General features: G+C 36.1%; 1 protein-coding gene across 3 annotated transcripts in view; it reads right to left on the reverse strand.

Annotated features, from left to right (window-relative positions):
* Positions 1-13,099, reverse strand: part of fn1b (fibronectin 1b) — a 23,227-nt gene extending 10,128 nt beyond the window's left edge. For all 3 annotated transcript variants that reach the window (XM_052547140.1, XM_052547139.1, XM_052547141.1), the window contains exons 1-22: positions 12,775-13,099; positions 12,254-12,379; positions 11,872-12,009; positions 11,633-11,764; positions 11,138-11,275; positions 10,401-10,562; positions 9,659-9,856; positions 9,050-9,232; positions 8,625-8,801; positions 7,151-7,303; positions 6,280-6,408; positions 5,895-6,035; positions 4,381-4,493; positions 3,501-3,669; positions 3,222-3,398; positions 2,883-3,011; positions 2,528-2,617; positions 2,202-2,396; positions 1,359-1,637; positions 971-1,234; positions 793-887; positions 29-197 (exon numbers count right to left, since the gene is read on the reverse strand). In XM_052547140.1, the coding sequence (XP_052403100.1) occupies positions 29-197; positions 793-887; positions 971-1,234; positions 1,359-1,637; positions 2,202-2,396; positions 2,528-2,617; positions 2,883-3,011; positions 3,222-3,398; positions 3,501-3,669; positions 4,381-4,493; positions 5,895-6,035; positions 6,280-6,408; positions 7,151-7,303; positions 8,625-8,801; positions 9,050-9,232; positions 9,659-9,856; positions 10,401-10,562; positions 11,138-11,275; positions 11,633-11,764; positions 11,872-12,009; positions 12,254-12,379; positions 12,775-12,934 (3,517 nt within the window). In that variant the 5' untranslated portion in view covers positions 12,935-13,099. The remainder of the gene's footprint in view (positions 1-28; positions 198-792; positions 888-970; positions 1,235-1,358; positions 1,638-2,201; positions 2,397-2,527; positions 2,618-2,882; positions 3,012-3,221; positions 3,399-3,500; positions 3,670-4,380; positions 4,494-5,894; positions 6,036-6,279; positions 6,409-7,150; positions 7,304-8,624; positions 8,802-9,049; positions 9,233-9,658; positions 9,857-10,400; positions 10,563-11,137; positions 11,276-11,632; positions 11,765-11,871; positions 12,010-12,253; positions 12,380-12,774) is intronic.
* Positions 13,100-27,423: the final 14,324 nt, after the last annotated feature.

Genomic DNA, 27,423 nt, shown 5'->3' on the forward strand with positions numbered 1-27,423 from the left:
ACTTGAATTAGACTTATCAGTAACTTACATGTCACAGCTTTGTTTGTGAAAGGGTTGCCATGCTTTCGGCCATTGAACAAGGGTTGCAAGCTGTAGATATATTCCGATCCTGGAGTCAGACCAGAAAAGTGAATAGTGCCTTCTCCAGAGGTCACATCTCTGGGAGCCTCACCACCTTGGCTGGGCCTCACAGACATCTGAGAGAAATACGCATTTTTTTGTTGTTGTTTTTTGAAAATGTACAAGCAAAATCCTGGTGATAACAGCTTATGGTGAAATATGGCTGATCCAAGTTGGTCTATCATCTTGAACAACAACTGTTCTCTAGGGCAATCTAGTGTTCCATATATGACCATAAATTATCAACTTGAACCAATTTTGTCAGCCGTTAGGCACTCAATGCCGATGGTTGGGGCCTATGGTGAGAAGATGACTATTCGCCAATGTCTTTCTCTGGAGGCAGTGTTTATGCAAACGACTGAACCTATGTGGCATCACCTTGCCCCAATGGAACCAAAACGAGCAGTTTTTGGAGCTTGATTAAATAAGTGTTTTGTTTACTATGAAGAGGACATTTTAAGCTATGAAATTTGCAGGATGTTTAATAGTACAAAGACCTCTTATATGCCAATGAAAGATGATGCATTTCCAAAGTTCCTGAGAACAATATGCAAAATCTCTAAAGTTCCATCCAATTTATAATTTTTTTTACAATATCGTTTAGTTCTTTTCAACTGTTTTACACAGCAAACTAATAATGTGGTAGAAAAATAAAAAATACAGTGTTTATACCCTATAGCTGAATCGTGGTACTGGGGTCCAGGTAACAATGATGGATGTATCGGTGACATCTGTGCTGAATCGAGGAGCATTACCTGTTGGCTGAGCTGAAGAACAAAAGCCAAAATAAAAGGGTTTCACATTAGGCTCAGGAGAGCACTATTACTCTATTGTTTCACACATTACACACATGTTCTGAAGTAACCAGTGGCTCCCTCGCTGAGTGTGTTCCCTTTCTCTGAGTGCAGGGTGACTATGTACTCTGTGTCAGGCTGAAGGTCGGTGAGCTTGTATTGAGACACGTGGCCGGGGATCCTCAGCTGTTTGGGACTAGAGCTGCCCATGCTGATGAAGAGACGATAACCTGTGACCTGAGCTTTGGGGACAGACCAGATGACCAGAGCGCTGTCATCAGTGATGTCAGTGAACTGCAGGTCAGTAGGGACATCAGGCTCTGAGAAGGAAATGTGGTGAAAAGTTGACCAAAATGTTTTTAACTATAAACTGATTCAGTTTCTTTTGTGAGTTGCAGTTTAGAAAATGATTAGCTTAAAGATAAATATTTGAATGCCACCCACTTGTAGACCGCTCCCCAACCAAAGGTTTACTCTCCACTCCTCTGTTGACTGCATAGATATGGAAGCGGTACAGTGTGCCAGGTTGCAGGTGCGTGAGCTCGGCATAAGCATTCTGGGTCAAGGGAAGCTGAAGTGGTCTCTGGGCCCGGCCATCTGTGCTTACGGGTGCAAAGGTCACGCGGTATCCTGAGACCTCATTAGGAGGACCAGTCCAGGTGATGGTGATCTTGACATCGGTAACTTCATAAAACTGCAGGTCTGTGGGAGCTTGGACCTCCTCTGTTAATGAGATTGAAAGCAAAATTACAATATTTCGGCGCTCTACTACAAGGGGAGGTAGGAATTACCATGTAAACACTTTGGGCAAGCTAGGATTAGGAGCCCCTAACCATAATTAAAAGCAAGAGAAATAGTGATGCTTGGTTTAACAAGTACTACTAAATATTTATTTAATTTGGGAATGTCTGTATCATCAGTGCATGCTTTTGTGGAGTTCAAAACGAGTACTCTGTTAGCTTCAAGAGAGGAAAGCAAAATCATGCAAAACAGAAAAGAGTTTACAAAGTTATCTGATTAAAAGACCTCAACTGGCAATACAAGAACAGAAAGACATGCTCAAAGCTTCCCAGTCCATCCTTTTAAGGTTGTTTTGGCTCAGAGAAAGCACTAAATCTCCCAGCTCAGGCATTTGCTAGTGTCATCGAGAAGAGACATAAAACTGGCAGACATGAAAAGTGAATAAGAAACTTTCACAAGCTTAGAGAAGAGTGAGAAAAAGCCTCTTAAAAAGTAGTTTGAACTCCAGTACAGACATAAAATAAGATAGATCATCTGAACTCTTACCAGGCTGTTGCACTCCAGCGGTGCTGACCTGTAGGACCAAAGGTTTACTCTCCAAGTTGTCTTCCACTGAGTAAATACTGACATTGTATGACAGGCCAGGTAGAAGGTCACCCAGTGTCACAAATGTTTGAGTATTAGGGAGGATGAGCTCAGTACTGCTGCCCTCGATCGAGGGTGTGTACACAACACGATAGCCTGTTAAAATACATTACATGAAAAAATTGTTAAAACCTATTCCACATTCATACATTATCTGCAGATGTAGTATAAATGCAACTTTAAAGACAATCTTATTTGCATGATATCGGTACACAAATGTTACTCACCAGTTATAGGTGCTTTGGGTTTGGACCATCTGATAGTGATGGCTGTCTCCTGTACATTTGAGACCTCATAATTAGTTGGAGTGTCAGGTGCTGTGAATAGACAGTCAATTAATTTGAATGTGCAATGCAATCTGATCATTTTAATGTATGGATGTTAAATGTTTTGAACAAAATAAATGTTTCTTTTGTTGTCGTAACCAACCACTTCTTGTGGCAACTCAATGTTAGCATCAAACCAACAACAAAAATTGAGCAACAAAGAATGCTATGGAACTAATTCATGCCTAGTAGGAAATATTCATAGCTGTTAAATGATCTCAAAAAGTTGATTTTGTCACAGTGGTGGATATCTTACCAGTGGTCTGAGTTGTTGTCAGGATGAGATTTGTATCTCCTTCTGGATTGACTTCAAAAACTTGGACGTGGTACCTACGGCCAGGCAGAAGATCGTGAATGTTCACTGATGTAGCTGTTCTCGGGAGGTCTGTGGAAAACAAAGGGTAATTATGAAGTCAATAAAATGTTACGAAGCCACATTCAAATTTCAATTAATTATAATTGGACAAGATTGGTATAATAAATTTAGCTTCTTTCGCTCTGAAGTTGGAGCGTTTCTTCTCACTGCTGTCCATTTGAGCATTACTATTTCTCCTATTCATTTTTTAACAAGTTGCAGGTCTCCTACAATACTTACCAATCACTTTTTGTGGGGCTCCTTCCTCAGAGAGTTCATATTGAACTCTAAATCCAGACACTGTCTCGGATGCAGATACCCAGGAGATGACGAAGCTACTGGAGGTTATTTCGGTAACGGACTCTGAGGTGTCCACTATTGGCTGAGGCTGGGTGGTCTCACCCTCAGTTTTTTCCACTGCAGAAATGGGAATATGCTGGATGAAGTTTTCATGTTTTATTTCATAAGCAAAGTTTTTGAAATTCCTAAAGAACAGAAAATAATTAAACATGTACGTACAAGAGCCATATGTAGTGGTGAAGTCAAAGCGAGTGACCTCTCTCGGTCCGTAGCGTAGAATGCTGATCAGCTGACCTTCATAGGTCAAACCTGGTTTAAGCCCTGAAATAGTGTGTGAGTTGATGTTCCCAGGAATGGTTACCTCTTTCCAGGGTGTCCGTGTGTTTTTCTGGGAAATGAAAAGGTTACACACTGAAAAATATAGAAGCTAAAAAATCTTGTTCAAAAAGGTGAATCTGTGGTAAAACTAGCATGAATATTTTTGTTTTGCCTTTTCATGTTAAACAATTCTGCTTCATTTACGCCTTTGAAATAGCTTGCAGAGTAACAAAGAGCGGCTATTTTACTTGCCAGTTTACTTTACTTACTTGCCAGTTTCTTAAAAGTCTCTTGGTATTCAGAATCAAGTAAATTGAAAGTACATTCCAGAGATATTTTTGAATGTACATTGGCTTGCAAAAATTAAATATTGTTCAAACAGAGCTTCAGACAAATTGCACTTAAAAATGCCCTGGCAGAAAAAAAATAAATACAATTCTGAAAAGCCTCTTTATTTTAGTTAAATGCACAATTTTGCAACTTTCCACTGAAGTCAATGTTTCATCGTTTCAGACTGAAGAGTAAATGTGTGTTTTTAAGTTCAAGGACAGTAGCTTGTTTGTGTATGATGAAATCTCATCCTGTGCTTTTAGCATAGGCGATCATCCCTTGCAGTCAGAGTTACACAAACATTCAATGAAGGGACAAAATGTCTCTCGTTCCAGGAATCTGGGTTACAGTCGATGCTTTTGTACTCTACCTTATCGACATAAAACTATCTCCATAAAAATTCAGCTCTGAAAATCTTCATAACGTGAGACTGCAAAACACAAAGACTTACAACTCTCCACTTGAGGATATATTGTGTAATGTGGGCAGACGAGGGAGCGTTCCATTGGATGGGATGGGAATTTGGCTGATTTCCAGCTTCTGTGATGATGACCCGAACAGGAGCTTTTGAGGAGGAGAATAAACATTAATGATTGTTAACTGATTAGATAGTTTCATATTGTATAGGGCATGTTCTCTGCAACTGTATTTAATAGAGAATATGAGACAAAATGGATGATAAACTCAGAAAGGAAATCAAAGAAAGGAGAAAAGTCTTTGAAAACTGAAAAAAAAAAAAAAAAAAAAAAAAAAATTGGATAAGACAGTTGAATCTGCTGGTTGAATCTATGGCCACATCTGAAAATGGAGCAAAATTACCCCAGTTTGTCAAGTGAGGGGTGTTAAATAGTCTGGAGGATGATTGCAGGGGTGCGGTGTTAAAAATCACACCCGGCCATAACATTCCACACCCACTTTAGCCTTTATTATCCCCAGGCCTTCACAGAGTTTGGTTAACAGCTGCATGCAATTCAAGGCAGTGAGGTCATTTTGAACAATTCTTCTGTCCTCTTCACCTCCGGCAGAAAATATATCTTCCTTTGTGGTGTCAAACCAAAATTACACAAAACAGTAAGATGGTCACCAAGATACAAATTCACAGTGGCCCTTCAAAAGTACAACCTTCAATATACAGTGCTAAAGACAATCATGTAAAGGTTTGAGATGCGGCTGTTCTTTTTTTTTTTTTTTTTTGGTTCTGTGAAGGTTGTAAAAATACAACTCACACTTTCCTCAAAAAAGGCCAAAAGCTAACAAACGGCAACCTGTCTAACATTACTACAGACCTTTTGGTTGCACAGAACTGCAAATTAAAAGTAGACCATGGTATTAAACGCTATAGATGGTATTTGAGAATCACATTTGATATTTTGCACAATTGTACCATAACTACAGACAAAAATAAAACCTTGTAAGAGCTCTAACACAATGGTGCTCAAAGGCATGATTGTCAATGGAAAACAATTATTTCTCACACCACGATATCATTCGGCTATACTTAATGGTACTTTCTGAAGCTTGACAACCCTACTTTATATACTTTTATTATAAATAAAAGGCCAGCTTAGATGTTCTGCTAAATCCATGTTCCATGGATGAAAATAAAACATACATAAACACCTGTCCCATCTGGCTAACTTCAACTGGTTAATGTTCCCCCTGTAAAGACATTAGAAGGAGGTTGACATCTGCTATATCTGCTGAATTTCATAGAGATTGTTGATTGTAAATGACAGACGAGAAATCCTTCAGTGGGACCATTTGAGACTTTTAAAAGAAAAAGAAAAATGCATAATCAACTGTTTGTAAAGGAGGGTAATTGCGAGAAAGTTACTGTTGGCAACTACAGATGTCCTGTTTCTTGCCTTTGAATTCACAGTCATTCTTAGTTATGTTAGCCTGGTCCTTTTTTTAAAAAAAAATTTTTGTGTGTTTTTTTTTTTTTTTTGTAGTGAGATCTCTTACCGGTAGACTGCAGAGGCTCACAGGACAGTTCTCCAATGCCGTTACCATAGCAGGAACATCTATAAGAGATGCTCTGGATGACCTTGTTCCATGTCTCACCAATCTGATAAAAAACCTTGGTCTCTTGGTCCTGGCACTGGTCTAAAGGAAAATATTAAATGTTTTTTGTAAACAAAGCAAAAGTAACCTTTCTTACTCTATGTTAACAAAAACTATTGTTTAAATCGGGTCTGTTCGATTTGAATTGAAGGAAACATGGGCTATTCATGGAGTAAAATACTGTCAACATATAAAAGGAAGTTCTGACATTTTGAAGAAAAGGTTAGAAAAAGAAAACTGAACAAAACACTGAACATAGCAGCAAAATGAGAGAGTGTCAGCTTACCGATGGCATCACATTTCCAGCGACCGCGGCCTTGGCCAAAGCATGTGCAGTTCATCATGTAGCCCTGGTCATGACGCTTATCAAAGGTCTCGTTAACATCATATGTCTGTCCATTCACAACGCACTGGTCTGAAATAGAGAAGATTTATTTTTATTTTTTTTAGTAACTTTACGATGGCTGTGAGTGACAAAAAGGGAAATCTGGAAGCAATTTGGGAGATCTGCACCCTTTATACTCCAATTTTAATCTGTAGGTAGAACCTGAACATAGTTTTGGACACTATCTAAAGAAAGGTAAAGACCTTTATATTGTTAACTCTAATAAAACAATAAAAAAGTACATATATATATATATATATATATATATATATATATATATATATATATATATATATATATATATATATATATATATATATATATATATATATATATATATATATATATCAATCTGTTAGTGTTAAGCAGCACAATTGAGCACACTTTTTCAACATTGATAGCAAACAGAAATGTATAAAATCAGCATATTAGAATGATTTCTGAAGGATCATGTCACACTGAAGACTGGAGTAATGACATTGAGAATTCAGCTTTGCCAGAGAGATAAATTACTTTTTTTATATATATATCTAGGTAGAAAACAACTATTTTAAACTGTAATAATATTTTTACCATTTTTGACAAATAAATGCAGTCTTGATGAGCATAAATATCATTGTAAATAAAATGATAAAATATATATAAGAATATATATTCCATGTATTTTTTTATTAACTATATTACACAATGTCATGGCATAATCTAATGTCTTGTCCAGAACTACTTTTTGAAATATCAGTAGTATATTTGTAAGATAATTGTGTTTAATGACCTCTGAGTTGAGTGTGGGAAATGCAGTTCCACTCTCCGCGTCCGTTGCCCTGGCAAGTGCAGCGCATCATGTGACCAAGAGTTTCATGGCGTTTGTCCCACTCATCACCCACACGGTACATGACATCATTAACGGTGCAGACTTCCTCATGAGCTGGGTTAAAATGAAGAAAGGGAATTTATGATTGCATAAAATCCATCCAAAAACTTACAACAAGCACATCTATTCTGAATGCACACAATGATTCATGTTCATTCTGATCTCATTCTCCCTGGTACTCAGCCAGGAACTTTGTCTGGTCTGGACCAGAGCCAGGATTAAAACCCTGACCAGGGCGGAACCCATAGATCCAGTCAGTGGAGCCACAAATCAGTACCCCATTACATGGCCTTAAAAACTCCAGCTCCCTTAATAGCTTTTAAATACATCTCGAGAACTCATTTGCAGGCCACTAAGTGTCATGGTCTGGGCACATAAATGACCAGTTAAGGCCAATAAAGCTATTAATGTCTATAAAATGTGACTTCAGCTGAATGTATTAAAAAGAACCAATAATTGAAACATATAACAATGCATAGTGACAAAGTGAGTACATGAAAACTATATTGTGACTGTATAAAAGTGACTTTTATGCAAAAATGTGCTGAAATCTTTCAGTTTTTACAGTGTACTCAAATTTAAATAAAGTTTTAATGTATAAAATATGTTTTTTAACCTATTAATTGGTGCTGTCAAACGATTATGATTAATCACATCCAATATAACAGTTTTTGTTTACATAATATATGTATGTTTACAGTATATATTTATTATGTATATATAAATACATACACATTTTTTATATATTTTTTATATTTATATTTTATATTTTCTTAAATATATAAAAGCATGTGTGTGTGTTTATATATACATAATAAATATACACAGTACACACACACATATATTATGTAAACTAAAAATTAAATTTTGGATGTGATTGGTCGCAATGAATCACTTCACAGCACAATTATTACAGGAAACATTTCCTCTACTATCCTTTGAGGAAATAAGGGCCTTTCGCACCGCTTTAGTTCCAGAACTTAATGTATAGTACTAAAGTACTGGGACAATTTTGCGCAAACTATTTCCTAGTGCCATTTAAAGGGTTGCATTCGCACAGACAGTGTGTACTAGGATGTGACATATGCCGATTGACAGCAATGTAATTTGTGCACGGCATTAATCAACAACGTTAACAAAAAAAGAACAATGTTAACAACAGGAGGATGGAGGATGCTGTGATCGGAGCTGTGTTTTTGTTGTGTCTCGCGGGTTTCACAATAATGAACATGGAATGTCAACGTATACGTAAAACGATTGAAAGAACGGAAAGGAGGACCAAGAATCTCCAATGATAACTGGCAGTGCAACATTTGCTACATGTGCCTGCACTTCAGCGTCCGTACATTTACCGAAAACGATTAAACATGCTCACCAGCCATGGGACAGAATCCGTATTTCCGATCTGAATCATAGTCAGTAGTGGTACCACACCACTTCATGCTGTCACGGCGGCCGTCAGATGTGCAGTCTGTGTAGTTGCGTCCATTATACTTGAAGGGAAACTGGCACAGAGCACCATTAGAGTTTCCTCCACGAGTCGTCACAAGCTCTGAAAGACCAAAAAAGGAACCAGACAAACCAAAAGTGAAATCTTGAATCATCACATTAATCTGCACCCTACTGAAAATCTATTGTATGCTGGTTTCAACAAGGCTTTGCCCACTTGGTCAACCAGTTTTACCAAGAAGACCATATAGTGTGACTAAGCTGGTCGAAACCAACAAAAACTATGTAGTTTGCTGATTTAAGTCAAAGTCTTCAGGATTTATAAAGAAAGAGGCTCTGAGATGCACTTACGGTTCTTTCGGGTACAGAATGAGTACAAGCCGTCACTATCATAGTCAGATGTAGCACTACACCATAACTGCCCATCTGTTCGGCCCTCAGAGATGCAAGAGTAGTGGGTGTTCCCACTAAAAACAAATGGGAACACACATGGCTGCCCACCGGAGTTGCCACCGTAAACAAAGGACTGTCCATCTGCATAAATCAAGGAGAGGACAACTTTAATAATGGCACTGGGGTGTTTCGAATAATCAAAACATTTAAACTTGTATACTCATTTCGGAGATATCCACTTTGCACCAAAACAGTTTGTTTTAGGACTTTTTCCTGTAGCTCAAACAGTAGAGCATGGCAAAACTGATTTGATTCCCAGGAAATGCATTAACTGGTAAAATTTTTATTCCATAAAATGTAATTTGCTTTGGATCAAGCATCTACCAAATGCATAAAGTAAAGTCCTTTTTATGAACAAAAGCAGTGGAAAAAATACAACAAATGGGTGAGAAACTACTTAAACCTACATTGGTTGCATGTCCTTCAAGGTTTCCGAGAACTGATTACATAACAAGTGTACAACATTTTCCTGAAGCCCTAAATGCAATTGAAATAGGTAAAGGTCACCTTGCTCTTCGCAGCTGATTCCTCCTCCAACACAAGTGCAAAGCATTTCCTTGCTGCCCTGACTTCGGATCCAGCTCATGCCATTGGAATAGTACACACCAGAATCAGTTTTACAGTTGCCCTCCTCAAGAAGTTCAGTCAGGACATTGACTTGGTTTATCACTTGTGAAACCCTTTGAGTCGCAGAAGAGCCAGAACCTAGTCACAAGGACAACAGAGACAAGCTTTGAAGCTATAGCAAAAAATCCCCTTTAGGAATTAATATTCCAAAGACTTCCTTTTGGATTTTTTTTTTTATCAAATTCAGGACCAGTCACATTGGGATCATGAGATACATGACCCTACAAAAATGACTTATTTTGACTATATGTTCAAAAGATTATTAAGCAACTTATTGGTCACTTGGGATATATTTGCTTTAGGATCTAGATTTTGTTTTATATTATTTTTCATTCATTGGAATTTCCATTTGGATCCTTTTAGATTTTGATGTTGTTGTTGTTGTTGTTTAGATAGATCTTCCAATTGGTCTCCTTTGGTTTATGTAATGAACATCGGGGCTCCTACACACTTATGCTACAGATTATCTAGGCAAATTTGGCCTAAAATGTAACAAATGTTGCACCTTTCATTGGTTTCAGTGTGATCATGTGAGCACTAACTCACAAAAGCATGGAGAATTGGAATTTAATAATGCAATAACACATTTCCATCTATCTGACAGCATATTTTGTACACGTACCAATGGCAGTTGTTGCATGGGAAGAGGCATGTCTCTCACACTTCCATTCTCCACGACCATTGCCTGTGCAAAGACACTGCAGATTGTTTCCATTGGAGTCAGTTTTGGTCCAGGTCTCACCAATACGGTATGAGGTTCTAGTATCCTGGTCATTACAGCGATCTGGAAACGACAATGAAATAAGTTAAGGTGACAAATGGCACATAGCAAACATGGAAAATCCTATTTACTAAGATACATTCACATTTATTCATTCAACCCTTTTTTCCCCACTTTTGCTTGGCACAAGCTTGTTTAGGAAACACCTCCACACCGTCACACTTCAGTAGGTTGTCTTTATTTATGACCATGATGAAGTGTTTTCCGACACTTTCCAAGCAGAGAAGGTGAAGGAAGTCAAGATCGTAATACTGTTTGTTCACCCCCACCACTTCCTTTCATTACAAGACTTTAACTTCAATAGGCCTGGAAAGTGTGCACTGTAATTTTCCTTGTGAGTGCTCCCATCCAGCTACACGGACTGAGTTTGCATTTCTGCAGAGCTCATTGTTAATTATGTAATAAGGGTGTGCCACACAAATAACTATGAAGTCATGAAAGAAGACATGGAAAACTGCTGTGCTTTGGAGAAAAAAGCAGGACCTTAGAAATAAATAGGCGTCTACTGAGCAACAAACACAACAAAAAGGTGCTTCTACTGATGCTGAGTCCATGCAATATTGAAAATGAACTTTTACTTCTCGAGGTGCAGGTGATGCGTCCGTTGCCCTCTCCCAAACAAGTGCAGTCTACTATCATCCAGGTTTGGTAGGGTTTCTGCCATGTCTGACCAACCACGTACGAAGATCCCAGCGATTCATCATAGCAGCGCTCCGCTGTGAAGATACAGTAAACTTAGCATCTTGTTCTTTCCACTTGGGTGTGGCATGTCAAATTTCCAAAAAGCTTCACATGTAGTTTCATCTCAGTGTGCATATACACATAACCAACCAAACAACAAACAAATGACAGGGCTTTTAAATAAATACATACATACATTCATAAAGAATGTGGATAACATTTCAAAGAAATTCAGATTTAATGCAATTTTTAAATTGTAAAAAAAATAATAATAATAATAATATCTGCTCTGTAACTGCTTGCGAAACTTGACTAGCCTATTTATACAGATTTACAGGAATAGCCATTAGTTTGCAAAGACAAATGTACAGTGCGAGTAAACACTGACTCACCAACTGGTTTACAAGTCCACTCTCCCTTTCCATTGCCAAGGCACACGCATTCAAGCATGTAGTCTCCAGTGTCGTGTGGTCGGGTCCAGGTGTCTCCGATTCTATATGAATTTCCTCCTTCATGGCAACGATCTAGAAACAAGAAAAAGCGGATAGTTTAATATTGGATTATTATTTTGTATTTTTTTTAATGTACAGTTCTTCTTTTCTTGCTTCTTTTCCTCCTTTCGTTTACTTACTTGCGATGGTGCAGCTAATTTTGCCTCTGCCGGAGCCAATGCAGGTACAGTCCCATTTCATGCCATCCTTCGGTCGCTCGTACGTCTCTCCGACTCGGTAGGAGCGCGCATTGAATTTGTCATAACAAGTCTCCTCGGCTACAGGTTACAAAACATGCAGATTAACCATATATATCTTCACCTATGTCATACTGCAAATGCATCACCTAAATGAAGCTTCAAATTAATTACAGATATTGACCAAACAACTCGTTAGGCGCGCATACAGTAGGCTACGTGCGTAATTGCCCATTATTGCGCCCTCAAAGTAAATCATAAATGCTAACTTAAACATAATCTCAGAAGCTCAGAATAAAAAGATCTGAATGATAAAAACGCTTACCTGAAGGTTTGGATTCACACTTGATCCCTGAAGCCCCCTCACAAGTGCAGATGAGAGTGCTGTCCATGTACTGACGCTCCCATTGATCGTTCATTTTATAAAATCTACCGTTTTCGTTGCAGCCAGCTAAATTAAAAACAATACACTTTTTAACACACCTTCTTTCTATCTCTTCCGTGTACAGTGGTCTTATTTATAATCTAAATATATAGATATAAAGTTTTGGTCACACTCTATTTTAAATATCTTTTTTCCCTATTAACTAACATGCATTACTAGCATTTTATCCGTTTATTAGTACTTACAAAGCACATACTAATGCCTTATTCTGCATGGCCTTATTCTACATCCCATAATCGTACCCCATACATAAATTTAACAACTAGCTTACTAACTATTGATGAGCAGCAAATTATGGGTTTACTGAGGCAAAAGTTAATAGTTAGTTAGTTCAAAGTGATAATTGGATCTTAAAATTATGTATGCAATTTTTACGCCCCAAATAAATAAACTGAACTTACTTTGATGGATCGCTAAACTCCTGGCTTCCTCGTAGACATTGTCCAGACTGATTTGTTGCTGCGATTGTCTTTTACTTTTTCCTGCAGATTTTGGCATACAGTGGACAGATCCCCCGATGCACAGCAGGAGCAGAAGCCTCTTTACTGAGATACGGGTCATTTTCACCCGCTACGGAGAACAACTGTGTCAATGTGCAGTGTTTTCTGTTGCGCACTAAAGATGAAGGCGCGGAGAGGTTCGCGGGGGTTGATTGCCTTTGCACACGGTTGTATTTCAACTGCCTTCCCCTGACTGTAATGAACCTCCGCCGTCCAGCTGATGTGGGACGACTGCTCTTTTAAAGGGGGATTTTATGTAGAGAGAGAGGGAGCGCGCGCGCGTGTGTGTGTTTGGGGGCTTGAGGGGAGGGATCTCACCCTCTCCAGTCTCTGCGTCAGTGTCGGGAAATCTGGCACAATGCAAGCATCACCTGCGCAGTCATGAACCCGCAGGTAACTGTCAGAGTTCACAGCTGTTCAGAGTTAAACAAGTTCTGTTAACATTAGATATATTTGGAATGATCTAACCATATATATATATATATATATAGAGAGAGAGAGAGAGAGAGAGAGAGAGAGAGAGTATACTTACATATTTTAAAATAGGCCTCTAAATAAGGTTTAACTAATGCAATAATGGAAATAATGAAATATTCATATTATTAAATATTAGCAACATATTAATATTTAATAAGATTAAATATGAATGTGACATAAAATATATAATATAATGCTTTAAATATTTATTCATCAGTAAATAAATTATTTATCTCAAATATATTATTAAATTCATATTTGTTCAGTTAGAATAACATACTCTTTATACATGCTAAAAAAAATTAAAACTTCAGGAAAGTACATTATTACTAGATTAAAGTATGTATATATGAAAATATATGAAATGTTTACTAATTGTTACTAATTAAAGAAATGTAAAAATAAATAAAAAAGGATTTTAAAAATGATAATATTATTAATTTATTTATTTATTTACATTCATGTACTTTATTTTAATAATTAACAGTTTTAGAACCAAAAAGACTTTGATCCGAATAACTCATGACATGATGAAATTGTGGTAAATTTAGAAAGTAAAACTGAAATATTGCTCCATGGACGGTCATTTGTATAAGGTTTGTCTTAAATGTATTTCTCAAAATTCACATGTAACAAATGTGCTATCTTTTCTCTAAGTCTTTATGTTTTTGATTTGCTTCACTTTAGATGTATCCTCCATGCTGTATAAAGTGGAAAGCGAGCAGAACGATTCTGGGCACGCTGCTTACCCATCATGCCTTGTGTTCTTTTTCATGGGTGGAAAAGATGCAGTGTCTCTGGTGCATGTTTATGTCTAGCCTGAGTGATTATGGAAGGCACTGAGTAGAAAAAAGAAGAAAAAAGAATGATTTAGTTCTCTTAAGCACACAAACAAACACTTACAGGAACTGATGTCCAGTACCTGGTGTCCATGTCTAGGCATGTGACTCAGTACAAAACCTCATTGCACACAATGTCAGCAGTCTACTGCTGCAATTTTGCTCAGTTCTGTCATCCAACTCTTTCCTTTTCACATCTGTGGAACACATCGAAAGATTTTTAGTCATCATTTGAGAGGATCATGTAAGCTTGCTGTCAGTAAAGCAAAAGAGTCCAAACCAAGTAGTACAAGACCAAAACATTCATAAATTCCCATATATTTTTCAGTTCTTTTCACTTTTCACTAAGAATATATGATATATATATATATATATATATATATATATATATATATATATATATATATATATATATATATATATATATATATATATATATATGACTTAATGCCGCGATTGACCAATCAGAACCAAGCATCCCACATAGCAGACTAAGTTTTTGTTTTTATTAAATATTTATTCTATACAAGTTTATTTATTGTAAATATTTTTTGTATTAAAATACATTATTGAATATATGTATTAATAAATAGGTATCTACTTCAGAATATTGCTTAATTAATATTTTAGATATGGTTTGTAATTATATATTTCAATATACTCTCCTAATAGGTCTCCTATTGTATATAGAATGTAATGAAATATTATGACTTCACACTATAACTGAGCAATCAGAAGCAAGCATTCAACTAAGCAGCATAATAAAATTAATCAATTAAAATCCCTGTGGGCAAAGTAATCTTCCACGTATTGCATTCCCTGCAATACAGGGAAGAAGTTAAGAAGTTTGTAAGAGGTGACATGAGCTTGTGTGTGAATTATTTTAAAGAACAAACTAAAATCAGGTTTGATAGTTAAAATATTACAATTTGTACAATACTGTGCTTGTTAGCTGTCTTAATACTTTTTCTGAACTCTGCATATGGCACATATTCAAAAGAACTTCTCTGTATGAAGGCGTCTCACACCTCATATCCAGTTACAGTACAGCAGTGTTGTAACAGACCAAGTTCTGAATCAGAAGCAAACAAGCACTCACACAAACACCGCAGTCAAAAGTACACTGACCATCTGACAAGTTCAAAAATGATTCAGTGAACTGACATAACAGGCCGTGACTCAGCGACAGACAGGTGAGCACATCAAGACTGAGATGCGGCCTCTACACGTTTTTGCCTCCAGCTGTTTTTTTCCACTACATTCTGTGTAAAACTGCAGTCTCATCACATTTTATTTTTCTTTTTTTAAAATGCACACACTGAAGAATCAACAGAGGATTAGCTGTTTAAATATCATGTCACTGAGAGAGCCATATAGTTGCATAACAGAGTGGATCTGTATAGGATAAGTGTAATATAAAGTCAGTGTGATTCACTCCAAAGCACTTTTGCTGAACTTTTCCCCTCAAAACTGATGCAAAACAGGACTTCACTGACAGCACCGCCTAGCATTCTCCAAAGGTTTACAAGCCCTACTTCTGTTAGTGCAAAAAGTCATTTGCCTTCTCTTTCATGCAAACTTTAGTAGATGTTGCAGTAGACATCTTTGGAGATTTTGTGATTTTATGCTCAATACGCTGAGTTCAATCAGTTTAAAAAATCCTTTGCATCTACTTAAATCAAAATTTGAGATCAGAAAACAAACTGACAGAGGTTTCCATTGTTGTGGGTGCAAAAAATTAATTGTTATGCAAAAAATAGTTCATGCAAAAACAAGAGAAACAGAATGGATATATTAATTAATAAAAAAATAAAAAAATAACAAAAACAGTCAATAAATTAATTAAAATTATTGTAATTAAAATATTTAACCATAATTACACACAGTTTACATTTATTTATTTATTTTTTATTTATCTATTTATTTATTTATGTATAAGCATTTTAATTAGGTTAGATAATTAAAAACGATATTACTTAAAAATATTAATTCATGGTAAATACATATTATGAATATTATGCATGTTAATTATGTAAATAATTTATTGCAATATTATATTAATTAAATAATATTAACTATATCAATTGTATGTTTAATTATATTAAATTGTTGATATTACAATAATTAATTTATTGTTAATTTTAACTATCAATAAATGTTACATAACAATATTATATTTATTAGATTTATGAATTATTATTATTATTAATATATAATTGTAAGTCATCCTGAAGCCCCTAGTTGGCCCTGGCACTCTTGTGTAGACCACTTTTATAGAGGTCCAAAGCTGTCAAAGTATTTATTAAAATATGCATATATTGGTTTCAGATTTTTGGAGCAGATAGTAAAGATTTAAAGTTATATTAAGTACTGTTTGTATCTCCTATAAAACATTTGAGTTCTTTAAATGTTCCAGTAACACCATCTTTTCTCTTTCTTCCAGTGCTGTTAGTGCACAGGCACAGATATATCCCAGACCACTTTGCTGATAAATGACCTGACATTCTCTAAGGCTCCCAGACGGTGCAAAATCTTCACTCGCCCTCAAATTACTCTTTCACCTGACCTAAGATAAAATTCACAAATATGATTTTAACTGATAGTAAGCCGTTTTCTGCCGTTTTCTAAATCAGTCTTTATCTACTTTATGAGACTGACCATCCCACACTGACCATTATTCCACATTCACTGCTTTGAGCATTATTAACTCATTGTTTAAATAATTTCTCAGCTAAAGCATAAACAGATGGCATACTGCAGATAACAACTAGCATTTTGCAGTTAGATTTGCTAAGTCATCTGAAAAATTCTCATAACATTTCATAAAAGCTTTGGTCTCCACATTTTTCATATTTTGTTGGCTGAGTGCTTAAGTATAATAGTCAATGCAGTGTACAAACCCAAGAACTCAAGTGTTCCACGATGAAATATTTCCTCCCAAACACCCAGAGTTCATCCCTAAAGTGCCAGTGTCTGCGTCATCGCCCCCTTTTGGCAGCATTGTCTTCAACATATTGTCAAAGTCAAAGAATCATGGAGTTGATAGTAATTGTATAGAGCAATTCAGCATATTAGAATGATTTCTGAAAGATCACGTGACACTGGAGTAATGATGCTGAAAATTCAGCTTTGCGTCACAGGAATAAATTACATTTTAACACGTATTACAATAGAAAACAGTTATTCTAAATTGTAATAATATTTCACAATATTTTACTTTTTTATTACATAAAAACATAATAATAATAATCTAACCAACCCTAGACTTTTGAATGTGTACATGTCGGTCAGATGGTCTCTTCTTGTTTAGGCTGGTGATTCTTGGTCAGAAGAAGCTGCAAAGTAGACCAGATATTATGATGATGGCTGGGCTATGCAAGACAAGAGAAAAGCAAAACATATCACAAATATAATATATATGGAAAATAATTTTCCTTCAAATTGCATCCATTTCATTCATCTATGAATGCAAACGGCATGCTTTTCATTAAATGTGAAGGCATGATGGGTTAGGTCAGCTTGAGCTTCGATCCAGAACTGGATTTGTGAGGTTTAATCATGTCCGGCACCCATGTGTCTGTGAGGTGGAGGGATTTTCATGTTTTTGCAGGAAGGAACAGAGATCCACTCACCTGGGCAGACAAAGGAGCATTCACCCATTTGTTCACCATTAAATCACTGGACAGTAAATTCACCTTTATTTTAATAATATGAAACAGTTATATACTGTAAAAGTGATTTCAACCTCTTCTGTCTGTGCATTTCATTTGTAGCAACTTGCGGTTGAGATGTTTTCAGCTCATTCTCTTTCAGGACCAGGTGGGAGTACATTTACGGTCAGTGAGATAAAGCCTGAGAGACATAAGATATTATTATTGTCTCTTGACAAACACAATCTTTAGCCAGAAACTGCTGAGTCACAAATTGGATGGTTCAATTGCCAGATGTTACTAATTAGTGCATACAAAAAACACAAAACTTCTTCCATGTGTCCAAAAAGCACTATTCTTCTATAATAATCCATCTATTTTCTATACTTTTTAATCATATCTTATCCTGTTCTGTCTGTCCATTTCGTTAAAAATAAATTAGGGAAATTGCAACACTTTTTTCAGATATAAGCTTGAAAAACAGTCATGAATATTTGGGTCATTTCTCTATTAAAGTAGATGGTCTTTTTTTATTTGAATATCTAGATGTATACAAGTGCATGCAAGTGGGCTGTTTATGATTAACAAAGAATTTCGTCAAACTTTATGACATTGTGCAATAGGAATGAATGATTTTCTGGTTAAAGTGATAAAAGGGAGCCAAGTGAGAAAATATAAACTCAATATTCAGTTTAATAAAAACAAAAGCAAAGGAGGAAACAGAAAACACAAGAGACTTCCAACACTTCAAAATAAAAGACACAACATCTGTATTTAATGCTGATTAGAATTTTACAATGTTTGGGGTCAGTCAGATTCAAAAATAAATCAATGACTAGTTACAACCAGAGAGGACATATTCAATTGGTTAATTAAATTGACAGTAAAGATATTAATGATTTCAAAAATATACCAAATAAATGCTGTTGTTTCCTAAAAAAAAATCCTGAAAACAGTATCATGTTTTTCACAACAAATACAAAGCAGCACAACTGTTTTCAACATTGGCAATAATAAGAAATGTTTCTTGAGCAGTGAATCAGCATATTAGACTGCTTTATGAAGGATCATGTGACATTAAAGATGTAACCCTTACAGAAATATAGCATGGTTTTATTACTATGGTTTAACTATATTAAGCATGGTTTTTGGTTTTATTTGTAGTGAAACCATGCTTAATTGTCGTAATGGAATGGCTGCTGAAAATGGCTTGATGAACTCCCTTCTCCTTCCTGTCTGACACTTATTCTTTCTCTCTTCCTCACTCCTCACCTTCTTGTGAAAAGTGCTTCACATTCACACACAGAATTCTGGTTTCTGCATACTAATCTCAAAGAAACGTCACTTCAGCTCATCCAGCTCATGTTCGGCTGATGGAGTTTGACAACGTGCTGGATTACACATAAACACGATGCTCCACTGAACCAGATTCTGTTTTCCGGGACGCTAGTGAATGGCCAGTGGCGGCGAGACTCCCTTATCCTCAGGGATACTCAGTGACTCATCGTTGATGCACAGGTAGATGTGTGTGTGTGTTGACAGTGTGAATAGCTATGGTTGTTTCAGTCGCTCTGCAGTGTCTGTGACGTGTCTTTAGACCGTGCTTGTGTCTGCGGACTGTTGGTTCGTTGATGTGTCTTGTTTGCTGTGTTCCTATGATGTCTGGGATAAATAATGAAGCCTTTCACAGGGGTCACTCAGGTCATCTGTAATTCACTAATAAATAGCATTCAGTTTGCATTATCAAAACGTGTCATTAAAGCAAAGAAAAATAAGTGTTTGATTGGTCATACTAGACTTATACTCAAGATCTGCACAAAGAAACTAGATTATTTCAATAGAGTTTTTTTTTTTTTTTTTTTTTTAATTAGACAAAATTCCTTAGATGAATTTTAATTTGTCAAAAAAGTAGCAAAGATCCACCATGGTTTTGCTTATGGTACTGTGGTATTCTTTAAAATAGCTTGGTATACTATGGTGAATGAATGTGGAAATCCACTGTGCTGCATTTACACTTAAGCTGTACCATCGTGTTATCGTTTTGTGTCCTATAGAAGAAGAGAAGAAAAAAAAAACACAAAACACAAACAGAAAAGATTAGATTGTAACAATTTGAGGCAGTTTTACAAATGATTATGTGAGGCCACTCATTAGAAGTAGTTTATTTCCATTCAATATCCCAAATAACCAGATGGGTTGCTTAGTTGTTCCTATCTAGACTGTGGGCCTGTGGTCTGCTAGTCACACAGAGCCAGACTTTCAATTATTATCGGCATGAAGTCTCTTCACTTTTGTAGCTTATTTGTCATCATCATGAATGTTTAACCGACATGTGAAAGTGACCAAATGTTTTTTTTCATGCTTTGTCAGTTCAAGTTTTATCTGAAATTGTAAGAAATGTAATAATTGAAGAAAATGACGCAGTCTCCACAAACACAGTAGAAAATACTTCAGATTCATATTCTTATAGATATTCTGCTTATGCAAAAGTAAAAAGAGAAGATTTATATATAATAAAGCCACAAATCATGTAATCAACCATTGCACACTGATATAGCTTGAACTCAGGTCCGACACGTTTGCATTGTAAGGTGCTTGCAAGACTTCAGATTTCAGCCAGCACACCTTAGTGAAGTCTAAAGAGTGTCTGGAAACTGCAGTGCAGGGTGGGATTTGATCACACACACACACACACACACACACACACAAACACACACACTCTGCAGGTGCAGGGTGAGAGAACTAGTGAAACAGCTGCCTCTACGAGACCCAAGAGGTGCTGTTTGCTAAGGTGTCTGACTGGTTTCTTTTTCCATCTCACGAGTCCACTAAAATGTCTGAATGACACTGTGGTTCTACAGCAGGATTTTTTTTTTTTTCTGAACCCAGTGAAATGCTCTTTATACTGTATTTGCACACAAATGCAATATCTTAACCACACATCTTAGCAAAAATGCTGCTTTAGATGTACCCACAATAGAAGGAATAATCTAAATGCAGATAATGAAACACCACTAATCATTATCATCATTTATAAAGGTGGAGAGAATGTTTCCCTAATCTTTTTGATGTCAAATTTAGTCATTCCAGATATAGGTTCATAATGAATCTGTTTGTGGATTCATTTGTCTTTAGAATATAGGTTTATGCAATATGGGAAGGTGGATTTGCTTTACATCCTTCAAAACAAGATTTGTGTCAAATCATATGGTTTATGAAGTAGATTACTGGGTGACAACATTTATCAAATTATCAAAATCCGTGAGACAGTTATAAAATGTTTTTTTATTTTTATTATTGCATCTTTTTGGTAATAATTTTATACACGTTGTTTGGTCTATACTGTTCATGGTAATGCATTTTTGAGACATTTTTGTTTGCTTTTTTTATGATAAACAGGTTTGGTATTGTGTTTGGTTGCCAAATAAGAACCACCAGCTGAAAAAAAACATTTTTCAAATAATACAATAAGGATAAATAAAACTTTCAGCCCAATTATGCCAAGGATTTACAATTATGAGTCAACATCAGAATCTCGCTGGATGTAGTAAGTAATTTGCACACTTTTTGTCTACTGTTTTGCTAATACTTTTAATTTGGGCATTGTACTCTTTCCTCATATGGTAGGGTTAAAAGAGATTTCAGATGCAGTCCCTGAGACCACTTGGTTAAAAATCATTGCAATAGTGATTCAAAAAAGTGAAGATAGTGAAGAAAAAAATGCTAATTGCAAATTCCATTTTGTTTCTGATGCAATGGCTTTGGTATGTACGTGCAGTTCATGCATCCACTTTTTTTTTTTTTTTTTTTTTTTGAGGGCCACTGTGTTATTAAGCAATTAACAAAATCTATATATACTCATTTCAGGGGCGTAGCAACCATTATATATTTTAGAAATGTCTATGTTTGTCCCTTCACGTTTTGACTCATGTATTCAAGACCTCCCACACACATTTTTCAAATATTTCATACGCCCTCATTTTAATTTACAATAGAAAACTAATCCAGTGCAACATTAATTTCATCATTATATCTTCTGAATATCCTGTGTGAATACTATGAATCCTTGATGTCCTTTCTGATGACTATCTCTCTATTTGGCAACATCCAGACATCCAGGTCCTTTTGCCCAAACCAGGCAAATGAGTGTGTTGATTTAATGGCCGTTGATAGTATCACCAGACCAAGTAATAGCCTCTCTGTTCCCTAAATGTACAGACACACACACACACACACACACACAAAGTTGGGTTGAAAGAGACAAGCCTAAAATGGGCAAGTGTTTTCTCTACAAGCCGAGAGCAAAAATGTTCTGAGTCATTTCATTCAACCAAAGCCTAGTTAATAAATGCAGTCGTTCTGCTGTTTTCTTGCTTTATCATGTCATCTGGTTGAAGTTGTATTAGTGCTTTCATCTCAACCTGTTTTAAAGTTAAATGCTATAAATTAAAACATATTAGGCCTTCCATACTCTACATACTGTAAGATTATGATTATAAAGAAATTATAAGATCCGGTCAGCCAAAACAAATGAGCCAGAGATTTTCTTTCTGCATTATCTGAAGGTGACGTAAGCCAACAGCTGTATGTGTTGTTGATGCCCTGGTATTTCAGCTTTCAGACCGTCTGAAAGATAACCAGCTCCATCCTGTTCACAAAAACTTCAGTGTGTTTATCTAGAGAACAAAATTCAAAGGATAGTAAACCTTTATTTAGACCTAATGCAAGAGCACCGAAACAGTCCAAGACTCCGGTGGAAATGAAACACTTGCTCCTTGAAGTAAACCTTCAAAAATTTTCTCTGATAAACAGCCAGTCTTCGTAAAAGCATAATTTGAAATGAGCAAATATTAACTTACAGACCACACAAAATGCTTGAAAGTAAGGTTTAGACATCCGAATCTCTTCTAGCCAAAAACAAGAATCAGTCTGCACCAGACACATGTTCGGCTGTGATTCATCTAATAGTGAAAGCAGATACTTACAGCACACCACCTTAAAGGAGAGTCTCCATAGAGTTGCTTTCTCAAGGGTTCAGTGGCTCTCTCTGTAGCTCTTTAAAGTCACAGGTCACTCACAGCTGTAATCTTTGTGTTAACAACAGCTTACAACTTTTAACTCTTGGGCAACCAGCACCCAAACATGAAAACATCTGGGCCCGATCGAGAACTGGGTGCATGCTTCTTTGTAATACTCAAGTGGCTATTTGCTATGAATATTGCTTTGTCTTTAATTTAACAACAACAACAACAACAACAAAAAAAATGCATTTAGATTTTTGATCCTAAACAAGTGCATTCAAGAGATATGTTTTACTATCATCATTGCTGAGAGGATATTTCTCATTGTAAATAGTTTCTTTCTTGTCTATCATTCAAAATATTGGGGTAAAGTAATAGCTATTGATTGATTGAAATTATTCAGTGAGGAAACATTGAGTTGAACAAAAGTGAAAGTACAGATATTTATAATGTTTCAAAAGTTATGTTTCAAATAAATGCTGTTCTTTTAAATGTTCTAAAAGGATCCTGAAAGAAATATATTTGTTTCTACAAAGACATTAAGCACCACAACTGTTTTCAACATTGACAATAAATCAATGATTTCAAAAGGATGATAGGACACTGAATACTGTCATAATGGCTGCTGAAAATTCAGCTTTGCTTCAGAGGAATACAATTTTTCCATTTAACATTTTACTGTTATCAAATAAATGCAGTCTTGGTGAGGATATGATAAATCTTTCAAAAACATATTTGAAAAATCTTACTGACCCCCAAACTTTTTATTGTATCTGCATGCTTGAGAAATTTTGTTTCAAGGTTTACTTGCGTTACATAACAAGACTATTTATTTCTTTTTAAACTACTTTTAAACTTTTTTTTTCTTTTTTCTTTTTAACAAAATGTCACAGACATTGCATTATACAGTACCTGGAACAATAGCAACAAGACATTGCCATTAATTCACTGATGATGAATCATGTATTTTAGACTTTTGCAGCTGTTGTTATTCTCATATAAAACCTTGCATCAGTAGGCTAGATTGAATGAGACGGTTTTACCACAGTGTCACATTATTTAACATGGTACTGAATGAGAACCATGTCCGTGCATTACAAGGTATTCCATTGTGCATGTCCAAAAACCATGGTTTATGTCCAAAAATGGCATTTCAGTAGTGTTGCACTTTTTCTTACAAAACCTAGACTCAAATACTCTGCTTGGCACTGGTTTGCTCCCTGGTGCCAGACTAGTTTTGGAGAATGTCAAATGCACATTCCAGTTCCATTTTCTCTCACAGGTCACTCTATGAGTATGAATGCCTTGGAATTTCAAATATAGTAGGCTTTTGTTGCAGAGTATATTTGCACTGAGTGATAACTGCATCTCATGAGAGTCACCAGCATGTTGAAAACAAAGCTTTTTACACAGGACACAGTATTTAACATGGACCTGTCTGCTGGGTTCAGCTGGGTTCAAGATCTCACCATAGCTTCATCACAGTATTTTAGGACTCTAAGCTGTTCAGATGCAGTATATTCGCACACTTCAAAATTGAAGACAGTTATTAACCGCACCCTGGACTCTCCTTTTAACACAGGAACTCCAGAAGGACTAAAAAGGTGAAGTGCAAACACGGTCAGCACACTGGCTTCTGTTGGACTCTAACTGTGGGGTGAAACTTTCTCTCGTTTGGATCCGAGTCATTTCTGCTGTCCTCCACATGACTCAGACTTTGTCTGCCTGTTGGAGGCGTAGACTCGGTGCTAATTAAGGTATTTCCCAGCAACCATACCTCCTGTTTTGGGAGGGAATAACTGCGGGGACTTGTTTGGCTTTTTGCATGAGCATATTGCCAGAATTTTTCCATAGCTGGATGCTCAATGGTATTTTATATCTTCATAAAACTGTTCAAAAACTCTGTGTAGTATTTTTGTAATAAATGTTAAGGAAAAACAAAAAGGTAACCTGACAGATTTGTTCTCGGCTTGCTCGTACGATCAAAGGTTTTTTTATTTTAATTTTTTTTCCATCTGAACCTCTTTCACCTAATATATTTACTTGAAGTACGCCTGAGATTTTAAAATAAATATTGTAATAGTATTATATTTGCATGTTGTTGTCTGACCTTGCGTGGTCACTTGACATGAAGGTGAACAAATAAAATAATGCTAATTTGTATTTTAATTAATGTTTGTGGCGAGTGGGGCGGGGCCGAGAGGCGTGGGAACGAGGAGTGAGGCCAGGTGTAGTGATTGAAGATGAGCTGCACCTGCGCCCCACCGCCGGTATCGAGTCCCACGTAGGAGATGGAAGGATATAAAACTGGAGCGACGACCGTGAAGGAGGAGAGAGGACCAGGCCTGGGACATTATTTTATGTGTTTGCTTTTTATTTGCGCGCACCAGTCGTCTGCGAGGGGCTGGTGCGCTGTATTGTGTTTATTTTGAATATTAAAATTATGTTTTGATTGTGCGCCGGTTCCCGCCTCCTTCTTCCCGATGATTACAAAGGTTATATTGTTACAATGTTATTCTAAAATGATTAATTTTAGATACTTTTTATGATCTAATTAATTATTAGCTTTTTATTGAACTCACAAACGCAGCTCCTTAATAACCCCAATTTAGGAAACCTTGACATAATATGTAATGTGTAATGCAATTCACGTTGGTAATTACAGCAGAAAAATAATAATAATAATAATAATAATAATTATATATTTATATCACTATGATCAGTGTGATAAATGAGTAAGTCCAAAATCTACAAATCCATCTAAAAGTAATCTAAAAGCAAGTAGTCTGATTAGATTAAAATGTGTAATGTAATTGATTACGTTACTAACTACAATTTTTGTCATGTAATGTGGAATCAGTAATGGATAACAATTGGTAAGTAATCTACCCAGCTCTGTTTGTCAAAATTATTGTTTAAAATAAGTGCAACCCAACATTTTATATATACATCAAGTGTCTGTTTATACATCGAGTCATAAATCACTGAATCAACTTCTTTTAAAAATACAGATTTGTTTAGGATGAAAACTGACGACTGTCAGGCTATCATTTGTGAATGAGTCATTAAATAATTAATTTACTGTAACCGAACCATTAAAAACACTGATTGTCCCAGGAATTATTCAAGTGTCTTCAAGTGTGAGTGTCTTTATTAGCGAGACATGAAATCATTGAACCAATTTGTTCAAAAACAGTAATTCATACAAAAACAAGTGACAGTCATTATGAGCAACTCACTGAATCAATCTTTGAACTGTTTTGTTCAGAAACAGTGATTCATCCTGGAACGCCTACGCTGTTTTCTGACTTTGTTTTAGTTCGAGAAACAAATATTCCCAAATCAATGAACAATATTTTATCTTGAATATACATTAATCAGTATTCATCTCCAGTTCATTCTGGAATGGATGCGGTAATAATGAAAAGTGTTGGTTTATGTTCACTCCTTAATATAGAGCCCACAGGTGCTGTGTTCTGTGTATCACTCCTGCTTTCTAAAGGAAGTGAGTCTTACATAAGCTAAGCAGACTGAGTGCAAACAAGTCTGGTTTTGTTAGACGAGAGCCAAGGGAGGAAATAAATACTTTCCGTCTCTTCATGGTTCTTTAAAGCATACAGTGTGTGTGCGTACGGTGAGCGATGGTCAAACCTCAGACTGCGGCAACACTGGCTAAGACTGTAAGCTGGCAGGACAAGGCAGACCAAATAAGCCTGCTCTTTAATGTGGTTATGTGAGGTACAGTTTGTTTCCCCGACCAAACTCAGGGCAGGACACGGGAAGTGCCACGAGATTTCCAGAAAGTGTGACTTCATCGCAGATCTGTGCAGTAAAGTTACCATGCAGCAGAACATTTAACCATTGAACGTCTCCTTTGTGACTATTTTACTCCTCCAAAAGAATTCTAGGAAAAACATCCGAGACCGATTCAGTGTTAAATTCTTCTTGTTCATTCACACACTCGTTTGTGTAGGAATATTTAAGGGAACGTTTATGGAATGCATGATGGCACATTATCACAGTGTTTGGATACCAACAGAGTGATTGTAGACTAAACATCAAGTGTCATGTGAAGCCGTCTGCATATATTGCATTTATTAAACAGCTTGCCACCTTTCTAATCTGTAAACAGTAATATTTCTTAAACCATATTTCTCAAATGTTTAACAAGCTAGCAGCACTACTTTTTACACTACTAGATAGATAGATGTTATATGTGTATTCTGTCCTTTTCTTTATAAATGAAATAACAGATTATTTGATGACTAAATCTATGATGTAATCTCCACAGATCTGGAAGGCTGTTTCTGTAAACTTTTAAAATGACTGTCTTCAGGTCTGTAAGAAGACCCTTGAACACCACAATGATGTAATGAGTGTAGAAACGAAAAATCCCGGTGCAGCCACAAGAGTTTTTCATCCTTTAATCATGGTTGAAAGTTACAGGCCTCAATTTGTAAAGAGACAGATGACCCATGACAACACAGTACATGGATGTCAGAGGTGGGCTTTGACTTCTTAAGTACTTACAAGGGCAAAAATAAGGTCTTTTTAAGAGAACGT

This window comes from Carassius gibelio, chromosome B1 (assembly GCF_023724105.1).
Source record: "Carassius gibelio isolate Cgi1373 ecotype wild population from Czech Republic chromosome B1, carGib1.2-hapl.c, whole genome shotgun sequence".
Classification (NCBI taxonomy): Eukaryota; Metazoa; Chordata; class Actinopteri; order Cypriniformes; family Cyprinidae; genus Carassius; species Carassius gibelio.